The 12,940-nt window shown below is 46.9% G+C and overlaps 1 protein-coding gene across 1 annotated transcript in view; it reads right to left on the bottom strand.

The window, feature by feature from the left end:
• The window catches only part of adamts6 (ADAM metallopeptidase with thrombospondin type 1 motif, 6), a 54,075-nt gene that overhangs the window by 14,025 nt on the left and 27,110 nt on the right, over positions 1 to 12,940 (bottom strand). The window contains exons 12-18 of the mRNA XM_062528048.1: positions 11,358 to 11,503; positions 8,716 to 8,779; positions 5,040 to 5,142; positions 4,470 to 4,603; positions 4,088 to 4,211; positions 2,031 to 2,111; positions 298 to 461 (exon numbers count right to left, since the gene is read on the bottom strand). Coding sequence (XP_062384032.1) covers positions 298 to 461; positions 2,031 to 2,111; positions 4,088 to 4,211; positions 4,470 to 4,603; positions 5,040 to 5,142; positions 8,716 to 8,779; positions 11,358 to 11,503 — 816 coding nt within the window. The remainder of the gene's footprint in view (positions 1 to 297; positions 462 to 2,030; positions 2,112 to 4,087; positions 4,212 to 4,469; positions 4,604 to 5,039; positions 5,143 to 8,715; positions 8,780 to 11,357; positions 11,504 to 12,940) is intronic.

The following is a 12,940-nucleotide window of genomic DNA, read 5'->3' on the forward strand; positions in this document are numbered from 1 at the left end:
ATCACCAGACAAAGGGAGACAAGAAGGTGGGTAAGACAACAAAGACAAGAAGGACAAGAAAGGCAGAAATACACAAGATGCAGGAATATGAAAAGCAGACTGAAAAAAAAGGAGCAAGAGGACAAGAGAGATAGGGAGCCCATCATAAGGAAAAGGACATCAGATACTGAAGACATTAAGACGGCACCATCTTGCAATGATTGCAAAAGAGACCGCGACGCTCTACACAGCCACAACTGTGGCACCAGAGATGGCTGACGAAGCTTCTATAACGGATATAACTGAGACCGCCTTTACCATGACAACCAGGGTCTCCGTGGTGGCGCCGAGTGCCTCGAGAGACTCGGGCTCGTCCGCGGGCCTCTTGTAGTGGAAGGCCGTCCCGGCGATGTCAAACTTGCGAGGCCAATCGATGGTCCAGGCGCCGTTTATGTAGTAGTCATCACCTTCTGACTTCAGAGCTGATGGAAGGAGGAGAGAAACGCCATTAGACTATCAGTAATAACAGGCCATTAGACTATTAATAATAACAGGTCATTAGACTATCAGTAATAACAGGCCATTAGACTATTAATAATAACAGATCATTAGACTATCAGTAATACAGTAACAGGTCCTTAGACTATCAGTAATAACAGGTCGCATATGTGGACATGAGGTGCTGAGAAAAACATTCATTAGGTCATAGATGAACTAAGCTCGGTGTTTCTGTTTTATACCCGTTTTACCTGTTTTTCCTAAGTCTTCCCTTTCTTCTGTCAATTTTGGTCAAGTCAGTTCATTCCGCCAGTGGAAGTTACGTTTGCATCAACCATTGAGGTCAAGAATAAGCACACTTTCTTCGCATTCACATAAAACACGAAAAACAGCCTAGTTGATCTTGATACCCAATTGAATTTTATTGGTAAGATTACAGGCATCTTGCTTCACTCAGACCTGCATAAACAATGATAAGTGACCAACTCCTCTCAATGACTGCCAAGACATGAGAAAACGATCCCCACAGACATGGTGTGATCTCGTCAATCCCTGTGGGTGTTAGTCTGTGCTTTTGAGGGCCTTAGTGGGGAGAGGAGGGGGAGCCAGTTCGGCACAGACAGACCCCCCCCCCCCCCATCCCTTCATGAGACGGCCCATGTTTGGCTAGACAATGAAGGAATAAACTTCCTGGGGAAAAATTTCCTATTGTCTGAAGTCTCACGTTTTGGGTCATATGCGCACACTGTCTCATAGACACACACACACACATACACACACACACACACACACACACACACGCGCGCACACCGACACACCGACCGACAGACACACACACACACACACACACACACACACACACACACACACACACACACACACACCGACACACCGACACACACACACATACACACACACACACTCAGACCGTAGGGACGTGGGAGATATGCGTTTAATAAGCACTAGTCATTTCTCAGACACTAACAACAAACTCGACTCTCCCTGGGAGACGGACACCGACCAGCCCGGTGTCCAACAGACCCGACGAGGAGCTGCCCGCAGATGGTCGCGATTAACTGCAATCTCAACAAGCTGTCAGCAGCTGAACTCATATTGATGCCTCGCGAGTAATTGGGGGGTGTGAGGGGAGGGGGGAGCCTTGTTTGATTGTTTCCATTAGTTGTTTTTCATTTTCACTGTTTGCAAATGTTTTCGTTCAATCTGTTTACCCCAGGAGAGGAAGAGGAGGGGGGGCGGGGGGGGGGGGGGGGGGGAGAAATGTAACGTCGCTTTTGTCAACACAAACCAGTGGGGTTTATATGAGAGGCAACGGCTGTCAGAGTAATTCTGATTTACACCCACGAGGGTGCCTAATGGGCAAGCTCTCCGCGAGACCAAACCACTTCACAACGTGTTTTATCTCTCCCACTGGCTTGACTCACTACAAGGAAATAACTAGGTGGTTTTTCAAGCCGGTCGGCTGGTTGGTGACGAATGTCCCGATTCAAATTTCCAAATATCCCTGTATGTGAAGGGAACAGGGAAGGACTTACCAATGTAGTTTTTTGATATGGCCACCTCTCTGATTTCGATATGAACGGACCCCCTTGGTATCTGGACGACCTCCATGTAGCCTGGACGAATGAAAACAATGTGTTAGTGCGACTGCTATGCAATACTCATATCACACATAGCCACGCTCAAGTTTTTCGACCAACAGAATAATAAATTCAAACATGATTCATAGTAGACTGTTAAGATTACACATTTACCAGTCAGCTTTAATCACAGACAATAAAAAGAAGCCGTGATTCTCGCCATATTTCTATGATAAGACCTCCCCCACTCAATGGTTAGGAAGGTCGTCATCCTGTGTGTTGTGTCGAGTTTTATCACTAGTAACAGCTTAGACCCTAAGAAAGGTAAATTTGTTTTGTCTTACTAAAATATGTCAGACTGGAGTCACTGAGCAAGGGGGACTCATAACACACGTGCTGCGAAACCAAAGGAAAGCCCTGTGTCCCCCCCCCCCCCCCGCCCCCCCTCCCCTTTTCACAAGATTTACGGGCTATACCTTAAAAGGAGAAAAACTCGATCTCTCCCTCTCTATAGACACCTCATGGACTCAGATCCATTGCAGCCTCATTGCATGATTTGTTTTTTTCCCCCTCGTGATCAATTCCCTCACTGGATGATGCAATGAAAATTCATTAACTCATTAGGTTACTGTTTATGTTTTGACAACTTGTTTCTTGACCCTAAAATATAATCTTCACCGATGTGTGACAGAAATGAAACGAAGAAAAAGGCTTTTTTTTCGTGAAAAACACAGCCCTTGGCAACAGAGCTGCTTTTGGCCGAGTGTCAAAGACACGTTGCCAAAAAATAAAAACGTTACTAGGTTTTCACCTTGCTCTCGCAGTGAGGATGTACCTCCTGAAAGGGGGGGACGGGAGGGGGGGAAAAAAACAGCAAAGAAAAGAAAAAATGTGTCGCTTTTGGCAGGGCTGTGAGTGCTGAGGAATAGTGTCTCCAGAGAGCATCACTTTTCCTTGTGGCCGGCTGCTTCCAGACACACACACACACACACACACACACACACACACACACACACACACACACACACACACACACAGTGCCAGTGGCCTATCAGCCCTTTGGAAAGACATTCTAATCAGGCAGCGGAGCAGACTGAGGCTGGCTAGGCACTAGATGAAGCAGAGCCGAGGGGAGACGCCGGCCTGACCGGCTCTCTCCTCGTTGGAACAGGGTCCGGTGTGCTCCATAGGTTACAGCACCTCCATGGAAAAGAGTGAACACAGACAAAACAACACCACTGTCTGGCCACAACAGCATGGCAGCTTCAAAACAAACAGATGCTGCTTCTTCAAGCCAACGTTAGAGATAAGTCTAAATATTTTTTACTTGTTTATAGTTTTCTAAGCTCGTGTTTTGGTCTGGTCTCAGGGTCTAGTGCAACATCAGGATCCCAACTGCTCACGTTAATGCCGTGTTGAGGGATATTCCAAGTTTAGTGATAAAAGTAGGAAAGTTAACACACCTCACACACTACCTCCTCACCACCTCCTAATAGAAGTCCTATGGAGAATGATGCCATACGGTTCTTCTAATAGACGATTTACTACTTACTCACTCTGATTTAGCTACCTCCAAACCGCATGCTGAGAACAACCCCCTGTACCAAGATTCCAATGCAATGTGCGTATGTCTCTGCTGTTCACACTTGACAACGTAGCTTTCATGGAATGTACTGCTAACAGAATTATGGGAAATACAATCAAACAAATTAGGGACTGTGGAGGGGGGGCGCTGTGGCGCAACAGGCTACAGCATCCATACTATGTACGTGTCCAAGTCCACGGGACCCAGGTTCAAATCCAACCTGCAGTCATTTCCCAATCCCACCCAATTTCTCTCTCCCACTCACTTCCTGTCGCTCTTCACTGTCCTATCAAAAAAAAAATATATATACTGTATATAAAAAATACACTGTCCTATCAAAATATACGGTATATAAATAGGGACGGTGAAAAATAACTCAAAAGCCTGAGCACAAGGGGAAAGGACCCCACAGGGATCAGCCACTCACCGCCTCGTGGGAGGGAGCTGTTGAACAGGCCCTCGGTCATCTCGCAGGTGCTGCCATCACCGCCACACACACGACACCTGTCCTCTTTGGCGTCGGAGCCCAGGATGTTGTCACAACCCACGTGCTGCAAACACACACACACAGTGATCAAAAGGGGACATTCACAGTCCTTGTCCTCATCCTTGTTTTGTTTGTTAATTGGAAATAATCTCCAGTGAAAAACTTTTGACACTACATACTGTATGTGATTTTTTATTGTGTGGCTTTATGTGTCCATCTTCATTTTAAATCTTTTTATATCCAATTGTGCTTTATTCTTTTATAGTTTTATTTTTCTGACCCGGTTGCATATGTAGGAGGAGGAGTGACCGGCGTGTGGTACCTTGCACTCGCCGTTGATGCAGATGTCCAGGGTGTCCGCCTGGCAGCGTGTGCCGTCGATGACGGCCGGCGATCGCTCCGTGTAGAAGTTGTACCCTTCGGCCAGGCAGTTCAGCGCACAGGGCTTTACCCCACCTACAGGGACACACACACACACACACACACACGCACGAGACCCTTTACTCATAGCCCGTCATTCAAAATCTGGGCCCCATGTTAAATGAGGCCTGGGAACTATCCCACCCTCCCTCCCTGCTGCAGGTTACCTAAGTAACCATGATTTTTCACAGCACTTGAGGCTGGGTTATAAGCGACCCCAAAAGCCAGCCTCCCAGAAAACGCTCAGCCATGTCCCACAGATGACTGCCGACCCAGTAAACACGCCACGCTCGGAATGCCCTCCTCTCTCAGGGCATCAAAGAGAGCGCTCGCGCTGTTGACCTTGGCAGAGTACACACACACAAGCCTCGCGTATGTATACTGTCACTTGGTTTCATTTTCTCTCTCTCTCTCTCTCTCTCTCTCTCGCTGTGGAGCAGTGTGAGGGGAGAGTTCCCTGCATGTAGCTCACCTCCAGTGTATGGCTTCCAGTTGTAGTACTTCCCACGGAAGGGCAAGCTGTCAAAGTCGGCACACTGCTTCTCACGGAAGTCTCTGGACCCTGCGGGACAGGCCTGTAACGACACGGCGAGTTGGTCAGAAACAACAAGATGAATCCAAACAGTCAGAAAACAGCCAAACAGACGGTCAATCTAAAAACCTGAAGTCTATAAACACTGATGTAATCTGTTGTTTGATAGATAGATGTGAAAACATCGCTATTTAACACTAATCTAAATAACACTAATTATTGCTATTTATATAACGCTTGCTATTCACTTGACAAATGAGTGTTTCATTAACTGTTGCTGAACAATGCCAACAGGCTTCGGTCATCCTGTCTACCACAGTGATGACCGTGCATATTCCTCGGGTCAGCTCCTGAGTCAGCGCAGTCCGAAGCTGTGCCGTCACCGTGGTAATGCTGCGCTGACGCAACCGTGCAGCGCTGGTCACGTGACCTGATGGTGCGATGGGATGATGTGGGGACAATGGTGACGTGACGTGACTGCTGGTGGTGTGAGAGTGATGGTGCAGCTATGACATGGGGATATCATTCTAGTGATGAGGAAGTGATATGCTTTGGTGGTGTCCATGTTTTGTCTTTTTTGTTGTCTATTGTCTTTTTAGATATGTTTTTATGTTACCTGCCATGGGGACTACAGATGAAAAGTAGTCATTTGACTAATTCTGGCATATTTACATGGGTGCATTTTTTTTATACAACAATGTTCATAAATATGCATGGTCCCTACCAAATAAACCAATAATTAAAAACATAAACATAAACATGTCGTGATGATTTAACTAAGGATAATCCACCTATGCTAGTGGTAAGTAAAGGTACAGTAAATCTGGTGATAGTCTAGAGTAGACATAGTCATCACTATCACTCTGCCTCCCAATTCATACTTTGCATGTGACATCACAACTACTGGCTGGTGGACAAGAACATCATTCTCCAGCAACGAAAACCAGTCAACTTATCAAGGATCTTGCTAGGATGTTGAAAGTTTTACTATATGAAAGTAACTATATGGAAGGTGAAAACGTTGGTGTGCGATTGGATGCACACTAACCGCAGAGAAGATAAATTGGGGTTATGTTTTTTTTTTTTTTTAACTACTTATCAAGCTGTCATTCGCCGGCGGGCACCATGTACAATCAGATGAGGACTTCATAACAGAACGGAACAGATGTCACTTTGTAGCTACATAGCTACAAACATGCAAACATTAGCCATTTTTGTCAGCGTTTCTTGCCTGCCAGGTATCCATGGTAGTCACATGACTGCAAAGTATGAATACCCACATTGCTTGTCTCGATGACACACAGACATGGATGACAAGCAATCTACTGAAACTCAACAGTAAAAAACTGAGCTGTTACTCACTGGTACCACCTCTACATTTGTAAAAAACATTATCTCCTCAATCTCCTTTGGAGAGACCACCATATCTGTCTCAGATGAAGATCCTTGGTGTTATCCTGGAAAGTACCAATATTGGCCGCGTTTCCCAGATTTGTTAAGAAGCTCTTAAGTGCTAAGATCTTCTTAAGAACGCTCTAAGAACGTTCTAACAACGCTCCTAAGACCTTAGCACTTAAGAGCTTCTTAACAAATCTGGGAAACGCAGCCATTGTCTGTTGGACTGCGTTTTTTCATCTCAGAAACATCTCCACACTGCGCCCTGCACTCATGCAATGCCCCGCTGAAGTGCTTGTCAACAACCTTGTAACGTCTCACATCGACTACTGCAATACGATCCTGACAGGCGTCCCAAACAAACTCATCCATCGCCTCCGACTCACTCAAAACACGGATTATCACCCGCACACAGTCCTCCGTCACCGCTGCTGATAGAGCTACACGGGCTCCCTGGCTCTCAACAGATCAACTTTAAAATCCTGTTGATGACATTCAAAAGCCCTCCATAACCTTTGCCCTCCGTAAGAGACACAGAACTCCTACAGATTTCTACACCCTCCCGTCGTTCACTGTGTTCATCTACAGCTGGGTTATTGTCAGTGCCAAACATCAGGCTCACCATTTCCTGCACGCTCGCCTTTATCTACAGTATGCTGCACCCAGACTGTGGAACTCGCTCCCCTCACACATCCCATATGAAAAAAAAAATAGAAAAAACTTGTACTGCCAGCAATGTGTTTTATATAGAACAATTTTATGATCTACTCTTGAAAGTGGCCCATTTCTCGTTTTCCTCATACAACGTCATATACTGTAGCCCTTACAGGTTACAAAGTTTTATATGTTTCAGGTTACACAGATTTACCAAGGATCTAATAATGGTTTCACTGTCATATAAAAATCTACAAGGATTCAGATAAAACATGGTAAAATTGTGTATGATTTGTGTATTCCTTTTCCATATGGGATCCGTGTTCTCGACTCAATAATCCAATACAAAACAGCTCTTAAAGCCCACCTTTTTAAAATGGCTTATGGACTTTAATGTGCCTTTTCACTGTGTTTACTCCTACTTGTAAATCTTGTGTGCTTTGAAAGGTGCCGTGTAACAAATTTAAACAAATTAAAAGCAAAATTATTAGCATTATTATAGCGATTGATCAATCAAGAAAATGGTCAGCGATTAATACCGGACTGTCATTGGCTTATCCAGCACAGTAAGTGAGCTCTGCTGAACTGCAGCGAGGGGCCTGAAATGCACTCTGTACAGTAATGCCTGGTGGAATCCGTGTGGGGTTGCACAGGGTGAGAATGGCTACCGCCGTCACCAACACCAGTGCAAAGATCTGCCACAAGAACCGCAGCCCCATGGGGTCCACCTCCAACATGACTCAGCTCATCAAGAAGCGCCAGAGGTCTGATCTGGACGCCTCTGACCACCACGACACGGCCAGCTCACCCCCCGCCCGCCCCGGTCCCTGGCTGTGGCCCCTGGGGGGCTCGGAGCTGGGGTACAGTATGAAGACAGAGGCCGGTCAGATGAGTGCTGGTGGCAGGCCAGTGGTCTGCATCTGCCCGGCTCTGTGTGTTGGGGTTAACCGCGCTCCCAAGTCCTGGCCACGGCTGGCAGGTTTGCGTTGGACATCTGGTCTCGGGGATGGCCGGCCGGGGCAGCAATTATGGGATGTTTGTTTCCCGAAGCAAAAAAAAAAAAAAAAAAAGAAAGAAAGAAAGACAGAAAGAAAACGTCCAGTGCTCTCTTGGCCCTGGCTGTTATTTTTAACTGCTGTGGTGATCTGGCCACAAGCCCCCCGCCAGGCTCAATTTTCATGTCAAGAAAAACAGGACACCTTGAAATGGTCGATGGGGAGACTTACAAATTTCCAGCTTCACACAAATATTTGTGCACAGCAATTGTTTTTGACAGCAGTTGTTTGAAAGAAATTGGACCGATGTGATTCTTTTTTTTTTTTTTTTATTGGACTCTATTTTCTTAAACAGAAAAATGCACCGAGGCCAAAATGTCTGCAACAAGGCAATTTCCATCTACTAATCTATTCTATTCTATCTATCTTAACAGCTGATTTACTGGATCTCGGCAGTGATGGATTATTCATAATACATAAAATGTATGTACAGTATATATGTGTGTGTGTGTGTGTGTGTGTGTGTGTGTGTGTGTGTGTGTGTGTGTATGTGTGTGTGTGCTTGCACTCACGTCAGTGTTACAGGATCTGTAGCGTTTCCTCTCCCCCAGACAGTACTTCCCTCCTCCTGAGGGCCTGATAGAAAGAGAAAGAGAGAGAGAGAGAGAAAGAAAGAGAGAGAGGAAGAGAGAGAGAGAGAAAGAATGAGAGAGAGAGAGAGAAAGAGAGTGCAGATGGATGAGATGAACCGGTATGCTGTGTCAGAGACCCAAATCACTCCCCACTGAAGAGAAGAGATCCCCCATCACACCTCCACACTGAGAGATGAGCATGTGGAGGCCCATCAGAATGCTGTACTACTGTAGCAGCGCTAACCTGCTTGGAGGCCCATCAGAATGCTGCACTAGCACTAGCACTAGCAGTGCTAACCAGCTAACCAGCTAAAGCAGGCTATCGTGCTGCGCTCATGGGAAAGACATACAGTAAGGAGAGAGAAAGTCCGCACACCAGAAAATTCTCCTCAGTTTTTTAACGGTAAATCACCACGTACTGTAAAGTTTCGGGCCTTAGCCCTTCATCAGATGAAGGGCTAGGGCCCGAAACGTTACGTGGTGATTTACCGTTAAAGAACTGAGGAGCATTTTCTGGTGTGCGGACTTTCTCTCTCCTAACTTACGCTTATCTGTCCAGCACCCAGTTTGTTTTATCGTTTTTGGATGTGCGTGCGGTAGCCTACTCTTTTGCAAAGACATACAGTAAGACAAATGCGTCAGCTCATCTGGATTGTTTTTGATTGAATCAATCAACAGTTGATGAACCGTCTAGTTTAATCAATTATCATGCGTGTATCAAGGTCAGGGGACATGTGATGTGATCATCTCCCCTGGAAATATCTGTTGAAGGCTACAGAACGGTCTATGAGTTATTAGCATCTGCATTCAATTGCTAATGAGACTGCAGGCTATCATAGGCTCACTAATGCTCACTAGTGCAAATGAATGCTCTGTATTGGTAAATGCTACTGTAGGTGATGCTATGGAGGAATGAATGTGGACCTGATGTCTGGTGTGTCATACTGTGTGAGCGTGTGCGTGTGTGTGTGTGTGTGTGTGTGTGCGCGCGCCTGTGCACGTGTGTGTACAGACACTCGTGTAACACACACAGGTGGTCTGCATTATGCCGGCCACCCCGAGCTCCCTGTCTGTGGGGGCGAGAGCGAGGACAGACGTTTCCGCTGCCGCCAGGAGTGAAACCCAACCAACAATCACCCCCCCTACACAGACATATATTCACACACACACACACACACACACACACACAGATCCCCGACACACACACACACACACACACACACACACACACACAAATACAGACACATACACACTGACCCCGACAGACACACAGAGACACACACACACACACACACACACACACACACACACACACACACCAATACAGACATACACACACACCAACCCTGACACACACACACACACACACACACACGGTGAGCTCCCAGGGCCGGTGCAGTGCAGGAAAGCGCTGTGCGGTGCCTGCCACACACACCACAGGTTCCCACAGAGGCGGCGCGGTGAGTGGCGGCTCTCGTGTTACCGGCCCAAACACATGCGCACACCAGCCCAGACACGAGACTGTCTGACGGGGGCCCCGAGCCCTCCAGAACAGGTGATGAATGAATCTGGGCTGTTTGACCCCATTTCTGACTGACCGTCATAACATCATGGACCATAATATCAACCACAACAGTGTCATATATCATCGTATGAGGACTTCAAGGATGGTCCGACATGGCTATTAGGGACTATTAGTGCAGGTAACGTAGGGAAGGGAAGGAAATAGTGTAAGGTGGTGTAACTAAGCAAGTGGCATGGGCTTGAGGCACTTAAAATACAGAATATACATTATGAGCAATGTTCTAGGTGACTTTGGATGACAGTTGTAAAAGCCAGGATTCAGAAAGTAAAAGTCCAACCATGTATTGGTTCAACCTGTGGACTTCCCAGGTGATATTCACTAATTAGCTGATCTACCTGCCTGAGGTACTGTAGATGTACTAATTGAGCTGGAATTAAGTGGAAGAGTCTTTAGCCAACGCATATATTCCTGGAAGCGTCAGCTGTGTTGTAACGTCTACTGATTTAATGTACTGGTCTACACAGACCTGTTGCTTGTTGTGGGCATGAACAACATCTTCAGTATCAGTGTGAATATACTGCAGTGCAGAATATAACAGATGATGCTGTTGCAACACAGCTGATGGTCCATCGTAAATATATGAACTTGCTAAAGAGCCTTCCATGCACAATACAAAATATAATAAGCTACTTCAATCAAAGGTTGGAAGAAATATATGATAGGACTCTTACTTTCTGAAGTCGGAGTTTTACACCTCTGCTTTGGATAAAACGACTGCCAAATAAATTATGCAGATCTATGTCCAGTGGTTTGTGCAGTTTTGTTTGAAGGGGCCAGAAGACTTGTGACATCCTGTATATGCCTGTCAGTAAGTATCACGAGGGAGCCTGCATGGTTGCCATGGAGAGGGGTCTACATGTGTGGCTCCTCAGAGACAGGAGCCCTATCTCCCCCCCACCCCCCCCCAACGCCCCCCCCCCCCCCCTGCATGTCACGTTGCCGTGGAGATGGGCCGGCGTGCACGCTCAGCTTGCCATGGCTTACTTTGCCTACTTACGGTGGGCTGTCACAGAGTCGCATGGAGGAGGACACGCCCCCTCCGCACGTCCGACTGCACTCCCCCCACATGGACCAGGGGCCCCAGCCTCCGTCCACACTCTGGGGCCACGTCCCGAACGCCACGCAGTCGCCCTGGTAACACCACTGCAACAGGACAGGGAGCCAGAGATGAGGGAGAGAGAGGGAGAGAGAGAGAGAGAAAGAGAGAGAGAGATACAGAGATCATCACAGAAAAGATGGAGGGAGGAGGTTGTGAGAGAGAGAGGGAGCGAGAGACAGACGGAGAGATAAGACAGTGAGAGGGAGAGAGAAAAGAGTGATACAGAGATAAAGAGAGGGAGGAAAAGATGGAGGGAGGAGGTTGTGAGAGAGAGAGGGAGCGAGAGACAGACGGAGAGATAAGACAGTGAGAGGGAGAGAGAAAAGAGTGATACAGAGATAAAGAGAGGGAGGAAAAGATGGGGGGAGGAGGTTGTGAGAGAGAGAGAGCGGGAGCGTGAGACACATAGAGATAAGACAGTGAGAGGGAGAGAGAAAAGAGTGATACAGAGATAAAGAGAGGGAGGAAAAGATGGGGGGAGGAGGTTGTGTGAGAGAGAGATAAAAACAGTCTTGAGTGACAGAATGATGAACAGACACTACATCAAATCAATGACTCCTACTCCTGTACTTTTAATAATTCGCTGAGCAAATGTAATTGGATCGACGTCATAGTCCACATGTCAGTTCCTTAAAAGTAAATGAGGTAGATTGGGTTAGGCTGAGGAGACATTTCACGTGGTAATCCCATTACGTCTGCACAAGGACAGGGGAGAGGAAAAGTTGGACGCGGGACAATGTGTGTCCTCACACCACAACTGTGTCAGTAGGTTAAACCGCAGCGTGCTCGCAAACACATGCGCACGCACCCACACACACGCACACACACGCGCACACACACACACACACACACACACACACACGAGGTGCTGGCCAGGAACCACTGTCTACCATCCGAAAGGAGGCTAATATGCTAAGACAGTATATAAACAAGATTAATAGCGTCTAGCTAGCAACAGGTCTGCCCAAAATAGCCCCCTTAAGATTGTCTTATCGGCCGCAAGGAGACAAAGGCACGCACTGAGACTCCCTTTGGTGGAGAGACCTGTTTTCAAAACACATATAAGTCCCAGAGGGGAACTAATACATCCTGGAACTTCCCTGAGATCTCCCATTAGATGCAGCCTCTGATGCAGGACCTGAACTCCTGACATCAAACAGCCACAACCGCCTCTTATGGGTCTATTGTAGAGCGTGACTCAACTGTGGGCTCACAATGATCTTCATACACTGATTAATTAGATGGCCTCATCTCTCTCTCTCTCTCTCCCTCTCTCTTTCTCTCTCCCTCTCCATCTCTCTCCCTCCTTCCCTCCCTCATTGTCTCTGGTCCACTTTCACTCTATTTCACCCTCATCCGCCCATCCACTACTGCTCCTTTCTCTTCCCTCTCCTTTAACCTGTCTATCCCCACCCTGTTGTCCCTCCCTCTCTCTCCATCTCTCTCTCTCTCTCTCTCTCTGTTACCCTCTCCATCACCCT

This window comes from Sardina pilchardus, chromosome 23, assembly GCF_963854185.1.
Source record: "Sardina pilchardus chromosome 23, fSarPil1.1, whole genome shotgun sequence".
In the NCBI taxonomy this organism is placed as follows: domain Eukaryota; kingdom Metazoa; phylum Chordata; class Actinopteri; order Clupeiformes; family Clupeidae; genus Sardina; species Sardina pilchardus.